Source organism: Cibotium barometz, chromosome 47 (genome assembly GCF_041138505.1).
Source record: "Cibotium barometz isolate CiBa-2024 chromosome 47, ASM4113850v1, whole genome shotgun sequence".
Taxonomy (NCBI): domain Eukaryota; kingdom Viridiplantae; phylum Streptophyta; class Polypodiopsida; order Cyatheales; family Cibotiaceae; genus Cibotium; species Cibotium barometz.
In genome coordinates this window covers 25,072,292-25,094,167 of record NC_141092.1, presented here as the reverse complement: position 1 = coordinate 25,094,167, position 21,876 = coordinate 25,072,292, and the positions used below count along the sequence as shown (strand labels likewise).

Here is a 21,876-nt window from a genome sequence, read left to right as displayed (position 1 = left end):
TTGACCCTTTTTTCATTTTTATAAAAAATGATGAACCTTAGTGGATAAATGAACAAGGTATTAATGCTTGGGCACATTTTACACCTAACTTGACTTGCACAGTCACATCAAGCTTGATATATATATATATATATATATATACACACACAACATGTCATGGCTTAATTAACAAGGACAAATTGGGGTATATTGAAAAGTTAGACATAAGGCCTGCTAAGTCAAATTGTAGAATTACACATTCTTTGAAAAAAAAACAGAAAGTGAAGTTAAGAGAGATGCGTCCTTTGGATTGTGGCGCAAGCCTTGCATTGTGGGGGCTACAAAACTCATTAATATCCACAACAAAGAAAGGATCAAAACGTCAAGCTTAGAAGGATTTGAAATGATTGATTTCAAGAACAAAAGTTATTCACGGGTTTGCAAAACTCTTACTACAAGGGTAGAACGTCAAGCTTAGGATTCGCTCAGTTCATTCATTTGGGAATTGTCTCTTTCTGAGGCCCTTGGCGAACTCTGTGAGCTTAGTTGGGTTTGGCAAGCACGCCGCAAGAGAGGAGCCTTCAAAGGCCTTCAGCCAGGCGTGAAAACGAGGCAGCTTCTCGAAGTCCCATTTAAGGCCTACCACAGACTCCAATGCCGGCAGCCACACAACGAGGGGGGCCAACACCACATCAACAAAGCCCACTTGAGAGCCCCCGAAGTAGGGAAGCTCCTTTGCAAAGGCCCCTTCCAAGGTACTCAGATATCCCTTGCTTTCCTCTATAACTGCTCCAAACTCCTCCCTTGGCCCCCGAACAAGCTTTATCAGAGCCTCAAGAACCTGTCCACCCACAGTAATAACTAGAGGTCTTAGTTCAAGTGTATCTTCTCAATGCAAGATTAGCACAATATATTGGCTATAATAATTAGCCCCCGCCTTAAAAGATGCTCACCTTTTTATCACAGAAATCTGCCCAGAAACGAGCCATGGCCTTGTGGTAGGGGTCCTTGGGGAGCAAGTCTTTGCCATGGGGGGAAGGGAAGGCCTCGTCGATGTACTCTACGATGATGAGGGATTCGCAGATGGGTTTGCCCTTGTGGAGGAGCACGGGGACCTTCTTGTGAACAGGGTTGGATTGCAGGAGGAGGGGGCTCTTGTTGTTAGGCCCAAGCTCTTGGGGAACGCTAGTGTAGGCGATGCCCTTGGCAGCGAGAGCCACATGAACGCGCATCACGTAGGCGCTGGGCCAAGCGTCCAGTAGCTGAACATCATGATTGTCTCCGGTGCTCGCCATGAAAGCTTGATATCTCTGCTCTGATCACCCTTCTAATGTGCAAAAGGAAACCAAGTGGATGTCTGCAATACCCCCTACTCCATCACCTTTATAATAGGTCTTCGACGTCATCCACTACATCACCTCCTTGTTTTCTCACTACGCCGGGCGTAAAAGTCCAAGGTCGGTGGTTGGGTTGCTTTCATTCATTGCCTTGAAACTTTCAAAGCCTAAAGTCCTTCAAACTTTCAAAGGGGGGGTTTATCCTTCACCAACAACCGTAGAAAAGAAAACATGCCGGTGTAGCAGGTTTCTTCAAAGAGGGGCCAATTTGAAGATATATCTGATTCATTAAGGTTGCCATCTTCTATCGATCCAGGAGTTCTAAAGCGCAGGCTGCAAGCACTGCATTCTCCAACCTCTTGGTTAGTCCAACCGATTTGACCTTGTGTTTTGCGGAGAGGTGACTCGGGAAGCTACAGCTCGGGAGAGTGAGTGCATAGTGGCGCCAAGCAGGAAGCGTTCATGTCTAGTTCAGGCCTTCTGTAATATGGAGCAGACCTATGCTGAAAAACTGCAGTATGGGGGTATCTCTGAGGAGACCCAAGCCTCCTTGTATCAAGAGATGGCTCAGGACATGGAGAAGCTATCTGCCAGGAATGGGGAAGGCAAGAAGGTCTTCCAGACCAAGGTGGAACTGTCTATGGAAAAGGCAATTGCAGGGCTGCACAAAGCAATGTCTTGTGGGGTATACATGTATTTTATGGGGAAACCACCCTCTGAGGATGAGTTCAGAAGATGGTTTGCAGAGGTGTATGGGGGCAGGGCTGGACTCAGTAAGTCACACTTCGCAGGCAAAGGCTTCTTCCAGGCCATTATGGAGACTGAAGCCCACAGGGACTATGTGCTTGGGACAGTTGCAGCTTTTAAAGGCAACCTGGTGTATACTGTGCCATGGGCCCCCTCCATCAAACCAGAAGAGATGCTTCAATACCAGTGCCCTGTATGGATTGAGTTCCCTGAGCTGCCATACTACTTGTGGGACCAAGTCAAAGTCATGGCAGGAGCTCTTGGGAAGGTCCTGTACACTCATAAGGAAGGCATGCGTGAAAGTAAGTCAGCTAAGAGGGCTTGTGTTCTCTGGGACAGAAGGGCTGAGGTTCCAGATGTGGTACAGTTCACACTGGGGGGTCATAAAGTGGATATTGCAGTCAGATTCCAAGCCTTCCCAGACTCTTGTTACAAATGTAGAGGGCAAGGCCACTTTGCAAGGGAATGTCAAGAGCAGACAACTCACCCAGGGAACCCCAAGGTCTCACCTCAGGCCCAGCAAAAACCTGACCAGTAGAGCAGGCCCTTCCCCAGGCGCAATCTAAAGAAGGGAGCGCTCAGGTCCCTCCTCCAGCAGCTCCTCAAGACAAAGGCAAGGGTAAAGCCACTGCTACAAACCAGGATAAGGAGATGGTGGAGACGCAGCAAAATGATGGCTGGCAGCAAGCCAAACAAAAGAAAACAACCACTAAGGCAGGCAGTAGCAGCACAGGCAAAGCCCTTCATGACACCACCAACAGAATCAGGCTCAAGGGCAGTATTAAAAAGGCAGCTCGGAATAGGTCTAGGGAGTTTGCTGTACTCTTGGATAGTCAAGAGGATGAGGTTACTATCAATCTTGCTGATGGATAATATGTACTCAAGACTCTTAAAACTAATCTCCTGGAATGTAAGGGGTATGTGTAGCCCAACCAGGCAAGGCTATGTCAGGCACTTGCTCAGTCAAACAATAGGCACACCTTGCAGAGACTCATTGCAAGAAGATTGGATAGAGTGTACCTCTCTGAGCAAGGGTCGTGGACCCATCATGAAATTAAGGGGAAGCTGCTACACTCCCACACAGTTTCTGACCACACTCCAGTATCCATAAGCCTCAAATGTAAAATAGACAGGAAAGTCAGCAAAGGACCCCCACCCTTTAAGTTCAATGTTTCATTCTTGAAGGATGTAGCCTTTTGTGGGGAGATGGAAAAAGCTTGGCTGCAAGCAGTATCTGGTGTTCCAAACCCCATTGTCAGATGGCAGAAAGGGATGGAGGCAGTAATCAACCTGGCCAAAAAGACGGGCAAGACAAGAGCCAAGAAAAGGAGAGCAGACTCAATGGGGCTAGAGTCTGCACTTGAGAAGATAAGACTTGCTTGTGGTCACAACTCAGATGATTCCATTCTCAATACGCTGCTCCACACTCTTGAGGATAAAGCTAAGGCCATTGAAATGGAAAGGGCAGATGCAGCAAGAGTACAGATAGGCTTGTATTGGCTCAAAACAGGTGACACTCCATCTAGGGTATTTTTCAAAACACTTAGAGCCAAGAAGGACAATGAATTTATAGCTGCAGTCAGAGGCCCAGATGGGACCATAGTTACAGATGAAAAAAGTGTGAATAAACTCTTTGTCCAAACCCTCTCTAATATTGTGGGCTCACCTTTATGTATTGAGGACAGCTATATGGCCAAACTCCAGGAGTTCTTGGAGCCAGTGGAAAGCACTATCCCTGTGGCAACCCAAGCTTTACTTGGCAGACCTTTCTCTTCATATGAGGTGGAGCATGTAGTCCTCTCTATGAAAAAGGAGAAAGCTCCTGGTCGTGATGGTATCCAGGCAGAAGTCCTCCAAGAGCTTATCAAGTATGCTAAGGATGATCTGTGTGACCTGCTTAATGCATTCAGAGCTAATGGTGATATCCCGCAGGACATTAACACAGGGCTGATCAAGCTGATACCCAAGGGAGGTGACAGGTTGGAGATAAAAAACTACAGGCCCTTGACCATGCTCAACTCAGTTTACAAGGTTATGGCTAAAGCCATGGCTTACAGGATTAAAGCCACCGTGGCTAGAGTAGTTCACCCTATGCAGTTTGGGTTTGTTCAGGGGAGGAGTATCCATGAAGCCATCCTAAATGTAATCACAGCCATGGAGTGGGCTTCTGATCAAGGGGTTGAACATGTAATGATCAATATGGATTTAGAGAAGGCTTATGACAGGGTAGGCTGGGAATACCTACTAGCAGTTGTGGAGAAAATGGGCTTTGGCATGCAGTTTCTTGGAATGGTCAGGACACTTTTCAGCAATGCATGTGCACAGATTCAAATCAATGGGTATGTGTCTGAGGGCTTTAAACTAGCAAGATCTGTGAGACAAGGGTGCCTACTGGGCCCCCTGCTCTTTGCCCTAGCAACTGACCCTCTGTTGAGAAATGTAGACAAACTGATCCAGAAGGGTACCTTGAAGCCTCTGATGCTGCCCCAAGGTCAACCCTTCTCCACTCAACTCTTTGCAGATGACAATTGCAACATAGTGCAGTGCAGTGAAGAATCTATCAAGGGATTGATGCAAATGTATGACAACTTCTGTGCTGTGTCAGGCTCCAAAATTGCCCCTCACAAAACAGAGTGTGTTAAACTGAGCTTCGCTGATAGGGCTGATTGTTTGGCCTCTTTGGGGCTAAAGGACTTGGGTCCTGGGAAGATTATCAGATATTTGGGCTGCCCTATAGGGCTGGGGCTGACTCCCCACCAATGTTTTACCTGGTTTAGTGATAGAATCAGAGGGAAAATCAAAGCCAGGGCCCATTTAAGACTCAGCTTGGTTGGCAGAATCATTGCACTAAGGCACATCCTCATGGCACTTCCTGTGTATGTTGCCACACTACTGAAGTTCTCAGGTAATGACTGGAACAAGCTTGCAATGCAGTTCAGAGAATTCCTCTGGAGTTTTGCAGATAAGAGGTCATGGTCCTTTATTTCATGGGAGCAGATCTGCTCTCCTAGGGAGGAAGGGGGCTGGTGGGGATCCCTGATATCATAGTTAAGGCTCAAGGCCTGCTTAACAAATGGATCCCCAAACTGGACAGCCCACAACCTTGGGCACAGATCATTAAGTGGAGAATTGAGCAGGCCTCACTTAAAGGCTCCCAATGGCTCAATACAAGCTGGATTGATAAGCTAATGCACCCTGACAAGCTAAAGGGCTGGAACTCCTCCCTTACCATGAAGCTAGTAAACAGCTGGAAAGCAACAACTAAGGAGGCAGTATGGATGGGTTCCCGGTTTGACTCATCCCTTGAGCAGAGCATATGGCTTTGCAAAGATGCAATGCAAAATGGTGTCCTAGCAGTGGAAGCTAACCCCAGAGTAGCAAAAAGGCTGGAAGCAAAGGGTTTGGCAAAGTTCAAGGACATCTGGTGCTCCACTACTAAACAATGGCTGATCCCTGCTGGTAGATGGAATGCACTTAACAATGTAGAGCAAAGACTGATGCTTCATGTACTGAGCAATATCAGGAGGGAATGGCCCACCTCCCCAATGGTGACCACAAGGGTTAGCTTCAAGTATTGGTCCCTCCCAAGCATAAGACCCAAGGTGTCTAGACAGAAATGGGCTATGAGAATAGCTGTTGCCTGGAAGAAGGAAAACTGCACTCTGATAGTGGATTATTGCAGGCAGAGAGCCAGGCAGACATGGGGCTCTACAGGCTCAGGCAGATTGGACCTACTCCTGTGGAGAATATTGAACAGGAAACTACCAGTTAGGGGCATAACCAGCAAGTGGAGCCAGGGGAACCCTTACTGTCCCAGGTGCAAAACCCATAAGGAATCTATGAGGCATGCCTTTTGGGAGTGCAAGGAGGTGTACCCTGTGTGGGCAGCAGTCAGCAGAATCCTCAGTGACTGTGGAGTGCTTGACAAGGTCAACTGGAAGCAAGCAGTCATTGGATGCAAGGGCAGGATGAATCCTGCCATATATCAAGTGTGGCAAACACTGAGAGGCTTGATACTAAGCAGGATATGGGAATCTAGGAATGCTATACTACACAGGGGTTCCAGCTGTGACTATAGCTCCATAGGGAGAGCAAGGAATCTAGTGGTAGAAGGTCTTGTATTAGCAAGGACTAGGGAGAGAGGGAAGATTAAAGCTCCTTGGCACAAATTCATAACTCTTAGTGTTTGTGAACTCATCAATGCACAATAAGACATAACTTTTAGGCCTTTTTTGCTAGTTTTTCAAGGTTTGAGTTGAGCACACAATCATACAATATATCCTAGAAAAAAAGATTTTTTTTGGCTAGTTTTTCAAGGTTTGAGTTTAACACACAATCATACAGTATATCCTATAAATATTTTCATAGATTTTATAAAGAAAATGTTAAAAATAGAGTGCAACTGCATCATGTTTGCAATTGTGATCATGATGTATTGTTTTTAATAAATTATTAATTAATATTTTGTACCTAGAGATATGGTAAGTCAAAACCCAATGTCTATATTAGCCTTTGGCAAGCCTAGATCATGTGAGTGCATGGCTCTTACAATATGGCTCTTACAATGTATATAGTACTCAAGGAAAGGTTAATTTCCTTTCATGGTTATAGATTATCTCATTTGGACATATTATACATACCATCCTAACTTTTCATGACCTCTTTAAGTCGAGCAAAGAGGGACTGCCAAACATACTTTCCATGACCTCTTTAAGACCAACACAAAGGGATTGCCAAACATACTTTCCATGACCTCTTTAAGACCAGCATAGAGGGATTGCCCAAAAAAAGGTCAAAGTATAAAAGTTAAAAAAGTATGAAAAGTTCATTTTCTTTATCATTTGATCCCTCTTTTTTATCAAACATACTTTTCATGACCTCTTTAAGACCATCACACAAAGGGACTGCCAAACATACTCTCCATGACCTCTTTTATACTAGCACATAGGGAGTGCCCAAAAAAAGATCAAAGTATAAAAGTTAAAAAGGAAGGAATAGAAAGTGATAATAAATATTAAAGAATTTTGGAGTATAGTAAGAAAAATTTAAGTTTGAAAATTAAAGTATATGTTTCTTCGTAAAGCAAATCTTGATGAGTGATTTGAGGAGAAACATCATCCTCAATGCTAAAATCACTTCCATTGGAAAAAATCATAAGATTCATCCCTTCATTTGTCTCACAAAGAATGTACAAGAGTCCACTCCATTCTGACTATTTGCTCTTTTTCATCCTTCCAACAAGGGAGCTGTTAATGTCCTTCTTGGGATCTTTTGGATGTCCTGTATTTCAGGAAAGTATCAAATAAGGAGTAGTTGGTCTAACAAGTTGTATCCTTTCTCCAAGTAATCCCAATTGCACAGACCAAACGCGATACTTGGCCTTATCCCACTAAGGATCATTGAATTTTATTTTCCTAGTTTTCTTAGTTTGGAGTTCTCTTTCAATAGAGTTTAAAGAAGATGAAACTTTCCTAGCTTAAAATCCAAGACTTATTGGTGGTGGAAATCTTATACTTGAAGTAAGACTTTATGAGAGCCCTCCTCCACTAAGTCTTTATTCACAACCAATCTTCTAGTTGAGGGATATTATTTGTTGTCTTTTCTTTTGTGGACTAGTAACCATTTGAGAAGCCATGAACCTTAATAACAAAAAAAAGGGTAGAAAAAAACATATCATAATGGATTCTTTTAATTAAGAAAAATAAATGTAATAAGATCTTTTCCTAAATTAATGCAAAAGGGTTCTACCAACATCAAATACAAATTTAAAATAATTTGTGTAGTCAATTACAAAACCAAGAAAAGAAAAACTTATTCAAAAGGGATCATAGAATCCAACCTTGAACTATGTGTCAAACATAGCCATGTAAACTAACAAGGAAAAGAGATTCTAAAATCCTACCCCACAAGCTATTGTAAAAAATCAAAGAAGCTAACAGAAATATAGAATACCAATCAAATAAAAGGATTGTAGAATCCATTTAAAAAAATAAAAAAAAACACTTGTTTTCATGTGGTAGGATGTTCATGGTAGAATGAGGAAAGGCATAGTAAAAAAGTGTTGTCACCACTCACATAGAACTATCGCCTATAATGGAGGGTTTGAGGGTTTCCCCTATGATTCACGTGGGGCCAAGATGGCACATAGGGCCCCCAAATGGGGAGTCTAGAGCCCCTTATAATGGCCTATAGCAGTAGGAGTTTGGGGGAATGCCACTAGCCTCCTTGCACGTTAGTATATGACATGTACATGTTTTTAGGGTAAATTCATATATCATTTCTCCATCCTTCTTAGCTAATAGCTGCCCCCTCCTACCCCTTCTCTCACTCTCCCATTTTGAGCCTAATTTAAGTGTGAAGATCAAAGCTTGTAGTGCTTTTCATAGTAAGACAATGTGAAATTCTCTCCCCAAGCACACTCTTAAAGGTGATATGGCATGGTTGCAATTCAATAGTGACATAACACTATTATACGGACAAAATAGGTAATATTTCCTGAAAATGAAAAACATTTGGCATCTTTCAAAGATTCCATAAAAAAGGTTCACTTTTTACCTCTTTTTGAAAAGTGGTCTACGCATGCGTACAACACTACCAAAAAATGATAAAATTTTGGGCAATTTACACATTTCTTACAAAAATTGACAAGAAAAAAACACTTTGTTTTGCTTACTTTTTGAGATTATAATTGAAAATCATCAAATTTATTGGTTTTGTCAAACATTTTTTCCCACCATGGTTGCTATGGTACTCAACCTGGCACTCACACATACAATGTTACACACACAAGGAAGTCCTTTATAACTCTAGGACTTTACAATGGAGCTCGGCTTTTCACCTAGAAATATGGTTGCTTATAATCATTGCTATCTATACCAACACCATCAATAGTTCATGTGCCTTTTCCTGATGAGGAGAAGGTAGACGATGCATCCTCTTCTTCGCTATCTTCTATGTGTATACTTGAAGCTTAGACTCCTTGGGTCATCTACCATGTTAGCATGATTGAGGATGTGCTACAGAGTGCAACTATAAAAAAATTTCTATTTATATAAATATATTACAAAAGTGTTATCTTGATACAACTGTTATCTTAATTATAAAACCCTACTTTGGCTCTTGATGAGAGTAGTATGAAAATCCATTTTGAAGCTCTTGAGTATCACAATTTCTTAATTGATAATAGATACTTTTTTAGTCCTCCTTCATTGCTCCTTTCGTAAGTACCTATTTTAGTAATCATTTCTTCTCCTCTTTCATTTTGTTTTGTATTATATTGTTTTCTCTAACTAATTGTATATTTTCTTAATTGTTTTCCATAGAGGGATGTTGTTGGGCGTGACCCACAACAAAGGAGGAGTACAACTATGGATACAAAGCCCCCCGTCCGTAATTGTTGGTGTGGATGCGTATGCAAGGCATACACTTGGACAAGTCCATTTTGGGGACTCAAGGCAGATGGGATAAGTGAGCCTAAACCCTTCTCTTATCTACATCTAATTGTATTTTATTGCCCTTTCTTACCTTGTGCTTGATGGCATGTATGTAGGATGAAGGGGAAGAGAAAGATAAGGATCCTCATTAACGAGCATAAAGCGGTGGAAGAAAGTGAACTAGAGGACAAGGAAGATTATGATGATGATCGCTCGGAATCCAATGAGGAGTCTAGTTAGCCACCTTTTCATTGATATATTTTTTGTATATATGGCAAAAGACCCGACACTTCGTGAAATAAAAGATATTTTTGGCTCAATTGCATTCATCACAATCTATTTGTTTCTTATGTTTATGTTTGTGTCATAAAACTATGACTCTCTTTTAATTTTAAAAAAAGAGCTAGAGAAGACTGGGGAGTCATGTGTGCAGACTCCCCAATCTACCCCAGCTTCTTTTTACTACGTAGTGCTTTCGGTGCTGGGCAACGCAAATAGCAGCAAAATATCCCTACAGTGATCTTTAGATGCAAAAAAGTGAAATATCGCTATTGAGAAACAACGATATTTTTGTTGCTATACAACGAATCCGTTGTAGTAAAAATAGCAGCATATTTAGCAGCAAAATAAGCCCGACATATGCCTACCCTTGTAATTATAAAAGTGTTGCTATTTTCACTGCTACACCCTCATTCTGTTGTAGTGATGATGTACAAGGGGTTGATCTTGTATGTGTTTCCAAACAACTGTGTCAACTTTGAGCAAGTTGTTGATGAGGATTATGTGGGTGTGGCTATTGAAAGGACACATGAGAGTACATCAAGCAAAACTATACCTGATGTGGATAGCATTAGCTTAGTTAAGTGGCCCATATAACAGACTACAATGCTAGAAAACATCCCATTACAATGCTATGTAGCCAATGAGACCATGCAAGTTGATTGAGAATAGACTACTAATAATGAGTTTCCAATAGTGGATAATGATGCCCCAACATTTTAAAAAAATGATCTAAACTTTCATAAATAGAATTCCAAAGGAGAGAGCACCACCAACTTGCAGTTTTTATGTGTCAGTTGAATCAGTGCAAAGGGTTTCCACTATTGATTGTTGTCAGAGTAAATGTTGTTAGCTCGCAGATCATGACATGGTACTAAGCATACCTCAAGAGATTCGGGGGAAGTTTCAAGAAACCAGTACAAACTATGTATATGATGTGCTCTCTGTATCTTGGCTTCAAGGCTCAAAAATGCAGAAGATTCAATATGAATTTAAGCTAAATGGTATGATTGTTTGTTGTCGAGCATGGTATGAAGTGCATGGAATCCCAAAGATATCCTTCTACAACTATAGAGAAAAGTGTTAGGAATTTAAGACATCATGCCTTCTTATTACATTTATATATTGGTACGTAGACCTTACAGGGAATCCACCCATTAAAATATATTCATACCTCTTCACATCTCACCTTTTCACCTTCACGTGCATAGAAGCATAACTACCACCATCTTTTGTATTCGGCATCATGAATGAAGCAATGAAATTACAAGTAATGATATTCTCTTTGTATTTTCTGTTGATAGCATTCAGCTACTACGAACACTTTGGCGATCCTAGTGGATTTCTGCCTTTATGGCTGATTAGGAGTGAACCCAAGAGATGGTGGCATTCTCTTTGCGTGAACAAACCCTGAAAAAATGGTTTAGTGATGAAGACAGTTTGGCAGTTGACTTTTGATGCAACAAAATTGTGCAGACAAACCCTGAGTGCAATGGAAGCTACAATTATGCATTCAGTGTGTCTGGAAGAGCGGATCAGTCCGATGTGTGTGGGCTTTTGACATGTGTGTGTAGTCCATTTAATTAGTTATTTCACTTAATTGTGGCCAATGATGATAATGTCCTTTAACTCTTCCCTAATGAGAGTATTAGGCAATTTCTTGTAATATATCAAGCTTTATGATTTTGACTCCTACCTCTTGTTTGTTCTCTCTCTCTCTCTCTCTCTCTCTCTCTCTCTCTCTCTCTCTCTTAATAAATTAAGGTCCATGCTTTTCACTCCTCACTCGTGTTTGTTCTCTCTCTCTCTTGTAATATATTAATCTCCATGCTTTTGACTCCTCTCTCTCTCTCTCTCTCTCTCTCTCTCTCTCTCTCTCTCTCTCTCTCTCTCTCTCTCTCTCTCTCTCTCTCTCTCTGCAAAGGCTAACTCAGAAGAAGAGGTCAACAGAAGACTATGCAACATAATTCAGAGCATTATTATTGCATGTGGACCATCCAAACAAACCTATAGTAGCCACACTGAGTCAATGGTTTGTGAGAGGATTGAGGGACCAGCTCTAGATAGTGATAGCCTCATATGACTTGGATACCCTCACCATTGAACAAGTGATATAGTAGGTGCAACAACCAGAGCAAAAGGGATCTTGAAGTAGACAAAAAAAACCTCAAAAAGAAAAAGAAAGAATCCGGCTCGAAAGTTTCTTCTTCCTTCTTTTTCCTTCTATTATGGGCTAAGCTTTCTTGTTTTGTTACAACTCAGTCTAGATGTCTAGTTGTTACAAAATGGAAAGAAGTCTAGATGGCTGGTTGGCCACTAACAAGGCACGCTTGTGCTTAGAACGCTTCACATGTCGCTCTAACTTGCATCAATGGGAGTTCACTCACTTGCAATTTTTTCTTGAAGTGCAAAAAGTTACCCTTGCATACTCGGTTGTGCAGGTAGATTGGCCATTGCAAATAAATAAAGAAAATGTCATTTTATGATGTGGATAAATAAATAAATATGAGAAACTTAGCTCTTGAACCGTGTTCAATGTAGGTTTGAAGTTTGTCAGAAGGTTGATCTAAGCACCGCCCTTTTTCTCCAATTCCGAATGAATCCCAAGTGTGGTCAAGAAGCTTGAGTTTCAATTGACTTTAGAGCGAGATTCCACTTCAAATCTGTTGAGTATCTAAAAATCCTGTCAAAGCTTGATGTGTTGAAGAAAGTGAAGTCAAAGATAACACCTCTAAAAATTCTCAATTTTTTATCCCTTGATGATGCCCAAAATTTTGATTGAAAGAGGCCTTCAAATTTTTCAAAAGAGGGATAGAAGCTTTTCTGTAATTTCCTACAAATTCAACAAATTGAGCTCCCTTTCTTCTTCTTTTTTAAAAAAATATGAGCAATTTTGAGACTTTAAAAGCTTTTATGTTTAAGCGTTATAAGCTGCTTCTTTTTTTAAAGCTTATATTTAATACAAGCTTTAAAGACTTAAGGCTTGAAGCCTAAGCTTTAAAAAGTAAAAGAAATATTCACTATCTACTCCGCTGATTCTGGCGTAGTGCGACTATGAGGAAAATAAGCTACTGCCAAGCGTGTTTGTCACTTCCTACTACTACCCCACGATTGGAAGAGAAGAATAAATAATCAATTGCCTCAATTTCCCACTTACAAACTTGAGTTTTCTCCAATTTAATTAAGCTTATTAATTTAAAAATAATTTAGCTTGTAAACGATAATTAGCGCTTCTTCGCAAAATTGATCTATGGGAAAATATCCACCCTCCATGATGGATTTCCCTTAGTAACAGTGGTTTAGAAATCTGATAATTTATCTTAAGCCTCCTTCAATTGTTACATTCATCCATATGGCCAGATCATGTGGAGGCTAAGAGTTGGGAAAAACCACTTTCAAGAGGAAGGGTGGTTTGGTGGATTTAGCAGAGTGGTTTACCATCTCCTTTGTTTTTGGGTCTTTGATCTTTGGTTAAAAGATGTAACTCTTTAAAACCTTTGATTTAAGCTTTCAAGCTTGTAAATCTTACCTCCATCTTCCTAGACCCATAGCTCTGATGCCAATGACATGAATCTAATTCTAATAAAATAGAGAAAATAGGTACTTGTAAGAAAATAGATTATTCAACCTAATTAACTCATAAAAGACCACAAATTCAACATATTCAACAATTGAAAAAATAACAAGTAAATACTTAGCTCAAGATAACAACTCAACATTGGGTGCAATCATCCCCCCTCATGTGTGTGGCCTCTCCCCACACATGAGTATTTACGTAATTCTTCATTCCAAAATAGGTCATACCTCCAAAATAACAAAAAGGTGCTTTTACTTGCACGGCACTCTCTTATGCTCAAAATAGAGTGTCCATAAATTAAGGTTGGGGTTAAAGAATATCACACTTCACAAAAGTATTAAATTTCAAGTGTAAGCTTGATAAATCAAAGCTTTCCAAATAAATCAAAATGTGCACAAGCTAGCACATGTATATATAAAGCTTGTTTACAAAAATGTGTGCCAACAAATAATATTGTGTGTATTATCCTCAATTTTTTGCATCCTCTTCACCTACAAAATAACCAATAACAAATTGATAAAATAAATATTTCATCAGTATATAACACACATGTTTGCCAAGCATAAGTAACCCATGAATCACCCTTCCATACAAACCAACTGTAATAAACATTGGAGGCCCCAACCATATGTCAATGTATACCAAATATATTAATATTTATAATGGCCTAACCCATGATATTTACATGATTTGGCATGACATAAAGATAATCCAAGCATCCCCAAATTACCCGAGGAGGGTAGAATAATAATTTTAAGAGAGCTTAAAATATATTATCATTACATTCACATTCTTGATGAATTACTTTAATGAAGAAATCAATAAATTAGTATAAGCTCACATTGTTTTTATATTTTGGGTGTCAAAGACTTAACAAACTAAAAAGAGATTCTAAGAAGTAAATTCAATTGAAGTAATTATTAATGTAATAAATTTTCTTAGCATGGAAAATCTATCTCTCATCTCGTAAATACTATGTAAAGTTTAAGAGAAATTTATAGGGAGTCGAGATCATTTTTTCCTTGCATGTAGGAACCTACTTTGTAAATCCGTAGCCTCTTTGGATTATAGTGCTAGATATACCTCCACTTATGGTGATTTATCAATTATATTTAAGGTTATTTTTATAATTTTATTCATTTTCTAAGGTTTGCCACATTCATGTAGACATGCCTTAGAAGAGAAATGCAAAAATACCGCTTCCATTCACAAGATTTGAATATTTTTTAGCAAACCCCTGAAAAGACATATTTATGTCATACTGAGGTACCAAACTAGTGTTAATGTTGAATGGGATCAAATCTTCAAGATTCAGAAGGATGCAAAAAAATGTACAATGTATAATGTATGATTTTGTGGAATGCCCTCAAGAAATTATGATTTGTGGTCTTTCATGGTTATGCATTTCTCAATTTTGAGTAAATGGAGTTAAAATCCATATAACTTTATTTCATGGCCCAAGTTTTCTTAACATGTTAATTGCATTATATATTTTGAAGTCAAGGATTTCTATTTTGTTCACACATTCTACATATATACAAAATTTTTCCATACAATTTTTTAGTGGAAGCTTTCTACATGTATTTTATATTTAGAAGGGAATGATTTAATATTTTGTTCATACATTCTACATATATAAAAGCTTGTAATACAATTTTTTAGTAGAAGCCTTTTACCATTTTAGTCCATTAACTATGTTGATGTCACCAATAAAAAAATGTGTTTGTACATGGAAAAAGCATGCCTAAAAGTTCATAACAGTAACAATTTGTTAAGACTATTTTTATTTTAAAACATCACTTGAAAGAAAATATTTACTTATAACCCGACATCAAAAAATTTCATGAATTCTCGTCTGAAATCAACTCTGGCTATAGCTGTGTAATTAAGGGGTGACCCTAAGTGTGCCTTCTACAAAGGCAATGTGCTTTGGGCATGTGAATATGGATTACGAAAGAAAGAACCAATGTTTGTGCTAGGAGCAGTGCTAAAAATATATATATTTTTTCAAAAAATCAAAATAAGGATAATTCTTAAATCTATCTAATTTTATAACTAAAATATATAAAAAAATTATTTCTTAAAATAAGGACTACTTTAAATCTCAACCAATGTTTCTTAACCCTAGTCGATAAAAATACATTAAAATGCCATTTTTTGTGAGCACTAGCTAGGAGCGACTAGTTCTCAACACTATAGTACACTAGCTAACTAAATTGAAATATGTAGCTATGTATTCTTGACCGGTTACTTCAATGGAGACATTGATTTATTAGTATAACTAAATGAAAACCACTTTATAAGCTCACATTGTTGTTGTATTTTCAGTGTCAAAGACTCAACAGCTAAAAAGAGATTCTATGAAGTAAATTTAATTTAATTAATTATTAATGCATTAAACTTTTTTGCCATAAAAAATCTATCTCTCATCTGATCTTAAATACTTTGTATGGTTTAGGAGAAATTTATAATTAGTTGAGATCAATTTTTTTCTTGCACATAGGAGCCTACTTTGTAAATTCGTAACTTCATTGCTAGATATTCCTCTACTTATGGTTATATATCAATTATATTTAAGGTTATTTTTTTCATTTTAATAATTTTCTAAGGTTTGCAACATTAATGAAGACATGCCATAGAAAAGAAACGCAAAAATACTACTTCCATTCACAAGATATGATTTTTTTAGTAAACCCCTGAAAAGACATATTTACGTCCTACCGAGCTACCAAACTAGTATTAATGTTGAATGGGATTAAATCTTTGAGATTCGAAAGGATGAAAAAAATGTAGGATGTATGATGTATGATTTTGTGGAACGTCCTCAAAAAAAATTATAAGTCCTAAATCTCAAAATCCAAAAGATTTACTTGTGGTAAGTGTAGGTCAGAATCGAGCCTGAGACCTCTAGCTTAAAGAGCTAAGCTCTAACTAAATCACTATTACCACCACATTGTCAACTGTCTTTTTATTATTATTATTAACAAATCCTAATTTAAATCCTAGGCCCCTAGTTTTTCCTAGTTTACTTTCTTAGTTTTCTCTAATTTATCCTCTCCCTAGTTTAAATCCTAGGCCCCTAGTTTTTCCTAGTTTACTTTCTTAGTTTTCTCTAATTTATCCTCTCCCTAGTTTATTTTCCTAGTTCTCTCTAGTTTACCCTGTCTTCTCCCTAGTTTACTTTTCCTAATTTACTTTTCTTATTAACTCATCGAAAAAATGCTAGAAAACTTGATCAATTGTTGTTAGTTTACTTTTAGATTAATGAACGGCTATAAAATAGTGTGATGGGACATGACTCTCTCCTAATTGTTGATATCTCACTTAAAGAAGGTCTTAAAGACCCCATGTGATACAGTGTCAGCATACTTGATTTTTGATAAGTACCCTTGCCCTTGAAAATTGATGGGTTCGGTGAATTTACAATGAGAAGATTTTCAATCTGGCTCAATAAAATATATTTCTCGAATAGAGGGTGAGTACTATGGATTGTAATCAAGCTTGAAATTTGCAACCCTACCCTAGACTTCAAAATTTACAATGAGAAGATTTTCAATCCAGCTCAATAAAATATATTTCTGGAATAGAGGGTGAGTACTATGGATTGTAATCAAGCTTGAAATTTGCAACCCTCCCCTAGACTTCAAAATTTTCAAAATTGAAAGCCTAGATGCTATCTCGGCCCACTAGTAAGGAAATTTGACTTTTATGGCCTTTATTTGCAAGCTTCTTTTTAGTGGTAGCCTTTACCTAAAGGCTAAATGGAAGGTTGCAGTTCCCTTCCAAGGGGGTCAAAAACTTCACAAGGAGGGTGAAAACACAATTACTCTTCAAAGGAAGGGAATAGTTTTGGGAAATTTAGTTATATACCCTTCTAATCTCTTTATAAAGAAAAGAAAGTTAAAAGAAAAGCCCTTCAAATATGGGGCTTCAAAATTGCAGTGCTTGAAAAAAACCCGGGTTTAGTGTAATATCACCTTCAAATTTTAAAAAATACCTACAAATTTATAGCTTGAAGGTGCCAATACTTGCAAAATTTGAGAGAATATAATACAAATACCTTCAAAAATAAAATAAACTCTTTATTGATAATTTCTTATTTTTATATATGAAAGTTTTTCAATTTTTTAAAAAATAGTTTTTTTCGAGTGTAGTGCTTGAAAAAAACCCAAGTTAAGTAGATAACCTTCAAAATACCTACAAAATTATAGCTTGAAGGTGCCAATACTTGCAAAATTTGAGAGAATATAATACAAATACCTTCAAAAATGAAAAAACTCTTTATTGATAATTTCTTAATTTTATATATGAAGGTTTTCTAAATTTTTCAAAAATAGTTTTTTTCGAGCACTACAAATTCTAGACCTGATTGTAGCCTTCACGTTTTAGGCTTGATTGTAATAATGATCCTAGATAAGGATAACGAATCAGCATTGTATTTGAGCATGTGCTATTTAAAAGAGAGAGAGAGAGAGAGAGAGAGAGAGAAAGAGAGAGAGAGAGAGAGAGAGAGAACCAGGCCTTAAATTTGAAGCCTAGCCTACGGTTTCATGTGTGTTTAATTTTGAAAACTTGGCTTAAATTGTGCACGTTAATTTGCAACTTTGCATGATTTTTTCAGGCTTCATTGTCCAAATTTCAACACGTCTCAAAAAATTCCTAATTTTTTTCAAGCTTTGTTTTCGAGATTTCAAAATACCTCAAACCTATCCAAAATTAATTCAATCTTGTCTTACAAATTTTAAAACGTCTCAATTGTATCCAAAACGCACCCTCTGTCCATTTGGAAGTCAATTTGGAACTTTACATTATTTTCAAGGTTCGTGACTTTTTTCAAACTTTGCATTTTTTTCAAGCTTAGCTATCTAAATTTCACCAATCCTATCTAAATTTCAATCAAGCTTTTTGCCCAAATTTCAAAACATCTCAATCATATCCAAAATGCACCTTAGAAGTCATGTTACAACTCTTCAAGCTTAATTCAACATTGCCCAAATTTCAAAATGTCTCAATCCTGTACAAATTTATTCAAGCTTGTTGTTTAAATTTGAAAACATCTCAGTCCTATCCAAAATGCATCCTAAATGTTAGCCCTGGTAAGTATATGACCTTACGTTGTTCTATCTTAAATTAGTCTATATTTACGGTCTACACACTACCTAGTACCTTATATCATTTTTACAAGTAACAAACGTGACTCAAAATACCTCAAACCTATCCAAAATTAATTCAATCTTGTCTTACAAATTTTAAAACGTCTCAATTGTATCCAAAACGCACCCTCTGTCCATTTGGAAGTCAATTTGGAACTGTACATTATTTTCAAGGTTCGTGACTTTTTTCAAACTTTGCATTTTTTTCAAGCTTAGCTATCTAAATTTCACCAATCCTATCTAAATTTCAATCAAGCTTTTTGCCCAAATTTCAAATCATCTCAATCATATCCAAAATGCACCTTAGAAGTCATGTTACAACTCTTCAAGCTTAATTCAACATTGCCCAAATTTCAAAATGTCTCAATCCTGTACAAATTTATTCAAGCTCGTTGTTTAAATTTGAAAACATCTCAGTCCTATCCAAAATGCATCCTAAATGTTAGCCCTGGTAAGTATATGACCTTACGTTGTTCTATCTTAAATTAGTCTATATTTACGGTCTACACACTACCTAGTACCTTATATCATTTTTACAAGTAACAAACGTGACTCAAAATACCTCAAACCTATCCAAAATTAATTCAATCTTGTCTTACAAATTTTAAAACGTCTCAATTGTATCCAAAACGCACCCTCTGTCCATTTGGAAGTCAATTTGGAACTTTACATTATTTTCAAGGTTCGTGACTTTTTTCAAACTTTGCATTTTTTTCAAGCTTAGCTATCTAAATTTCACCAATCCTATCTAAATTTCAATCAAGCTTTTTGCCCAAATTTCAAAACATCTCAATCATATCCAAAATGCACCTTAGAAGTCATGTTACAACTCTTCAAGCTTAATTCAACATTGCCCAAATTTCAAAATGTCTCAATCCTGTACAAATTTATTCAAGCTTGTTGTTTAAATTTGAAAACATCTCAGTCCTATCCAAAATGCATCCTAAATGTTAGCCCTGGTAAGTATATGACCTTACGTTGTTCTATCTTAAATTAGTCTATATTTACGGTCTACACACTACCTAGTACCTTATATCATTTTTACAAGTAACAAACGTGACTCAAAATACCTCAAACCTATCCAAAATTAATTCAATCTTGTCTTACAAATTTTAAAACGTCTCAATTGTATCCAAAACGCACCCTCTGTCCATTTGGAAGTCAATTTGGAACTTTACATTATTTTCAAGGTTCGTGACTTTTTTCAAACTTTGCATTTTTTTCAAGCTTAGCTATCTAAATTTCACCAATCCTATCTAAATTTCAATCAAGCTTTTTGCCCAAATTTCAAAACATCTCAATCATATCCAAAATGCACCTTAGAAGTCATGTTACAACTCTTCAAGCTTAATTCAACATTGCCCAAATTTCAAAATGTCTCAATCCTGTACAAATTTATTCAAGCTCGTTGTTTAAATTTGAAAACATCTCAGTCCTATCCAAAATGCATCCTAAATGTTAGCCCTGGTAAGTATATGACCTTACGTTGTTCTATCTTAAATTAGTCTATATTTACGGTCTACACACTACCTAGTACCTTATATCATTTTTACAAGTAACAAACGTGACTCAAAATACCTCAAACCTATCCAAAATTAATTCAATCTTGTCTTACAAATTTTAAAACGTCTCAATTGTATCCAAAACGCACCCTCTGTCCATTTGGAAGTCAATTTGGAACTTTACATTATTTTCAAGGTTCGTGACTTTTTTCAAACTTTGCATTTTTTTCAAGCTTAGCTATCTAAATTTCACCAATCCTATCTAAATTTCAATCAAGCTTTTTGCCCAAATTTCAAAACATCTCAATCATATCCAAAATGCACCTTAGAAGTCATGTTACAACTCTTCAAGCTTAATTCAACATTGCCCAAATTTCAAAATGTCTCAATCCTGTACAAATTTATTCAAGCTTGTTGTTTAAATTTGAAAACATCTCAGTCCTATCCAAAATGCATCCTAAATGTTAGCCCTGGTAAGTATATGACCTTACGTTGTTCTATCTTAAATTAGTCTATATTTACGGTCTACACACTACCTAGTACCTTATATCATTTTTACAAGTAACAAACGTGACTCAAAATACCTCAAACCTATCCAAAATTAATTCAATCTTGTCTTACAAATTTTAAAACGTCTCAATTGTATCCAAAACGCACCCTCTGTCCATTTGGAAGTCAATTTGGAACTTTACATTATTTTCAAGGTTCGTGACTTTTTTCAAACTTTGCATTTTTTTCAAGCTTAGCTATCTAAATTTCACCAATCCTATCTAAATTTCAATCAAGCTTTTTGCCCAAATTTCAAAACATCTCAATCATATCCAAAATGCACCTTAGAAGTCATGTTACAACTCTTCAAGCTTAATTCAACATTGCCCAAATTTCAAAATGTCTCAATCCTGTACAAATTTATTCAAGCTTGTTGTTTAAATTTGAAAACATCTCAGTCCTATCCAAAATGCATCCTAAATGTTAGCCCTGGTAAGTATATGACCTTACGTTGTTCTATCTTAAATTAGTCTATATTTACGGTCTACACACTACCTAGTACCTTATATCATTTTTACAAGTAACAAACGTGACTCAAAATACCTCAAACCTATCCAAAATTAATTCAATCTTGTCTTACAAATTTTAAAACGTCTCAATTGTATCCAAAACGCACCCTCTGTCCATTTGGAAGTCAATTTGGAACTTTACATTATTTTCAAGGTTCGTGACTTTTTTCAAACTTTGCATTTTTTTCAAGCTTAGCTATCTAAATTTCACCAATCCTATCTAAATTTCAATCAAGCTTTTTGCCCAAATTTCAAAACATCTCAATCATATCCAAAATGCACCTTAGAAGTCATGTTACAACTCTTCAAGCTTAATTCAACATTGCCCAAATTTCAAAATGTCTCAATCCTGTACAAATTTATTCAAGCTTGTTGTTTAAATTTGAAAACATCTCAGTCCTATCCAAAATGCATCCTAAATGTTAGCCCTGGTAAGTATATGACCTTACGTTGTTCTATCTTAAATTAGTCTATATTTACGGTCTACACACTACCTAGTACCTTATATCATTTTTACAAGTAACAAACGTGACTCAAAATACCTCAAACCTATCCAAAATTAATTCAATCTTGTCTTACAAATTTTAAAACGTCTCAATTGTATCCAAAACGCACCCTCTGTCCATTTGGAAGTCAATTTGGAACTTTACATTATTTTCAAGGTTCGTGACTTTTTTCAAACTTTGCATTTTTTTCAAGCTTAGCTATCTAAATTTCACCAATCCTATCTAAATTTCAATCAAGCTTTTTGCCCAAATTTCAAAACATCTCAATCATATCCAAAATGCACCTTAGAAGTCATGTTACAACT

At 37.2% G+C, this 21,876-nt stretch overlaps 1 protein-coding gene across 1 annotated transcript; it reads right to left on the bottom strand.

Annotated features, from left to right (window-relative positions):
* Positions 1–243: 243 nt before the first annotated feature.
* Positions 244–1,334, bottom strand: LOC147611546 (glutathione S-transferase U19-like). Its single transcript, XM_086784652.1, has 2 exons — positions 933–1,334; positions 244–820 (listed from the first exon to the last, which is right to left on the bottom strand). The coding sequence occupies exons 1-2, from the start codon at positions 1,272–1,274 to the stop codon at positions 470–472; spliced, it is 693 nt and encodes a 230-aa protein (XP_086640778.1). The 5' UTR covers positions 1,275–1,334; the 3' UTR covers positions 244–469.
* Positions 1,335–21,876: the final 20,542 nt, after the last annotated feature.

Coding starts and splice junctions, on each gene's coding strand:
- LOC147611546 (XM_086784652.1), bottom strand. CDS start 1,274: ATGGCGAGCACCGGAGACAATCATGATGTTCAGCTACTGGACGCTTGG. Junction 821..932: donor CAGATTTCTGTGATAAAAAG/GTGAGCATCTTT, acceptor GTGGGTGGACAG/GTTCTTGAGGCTCTGATAAA.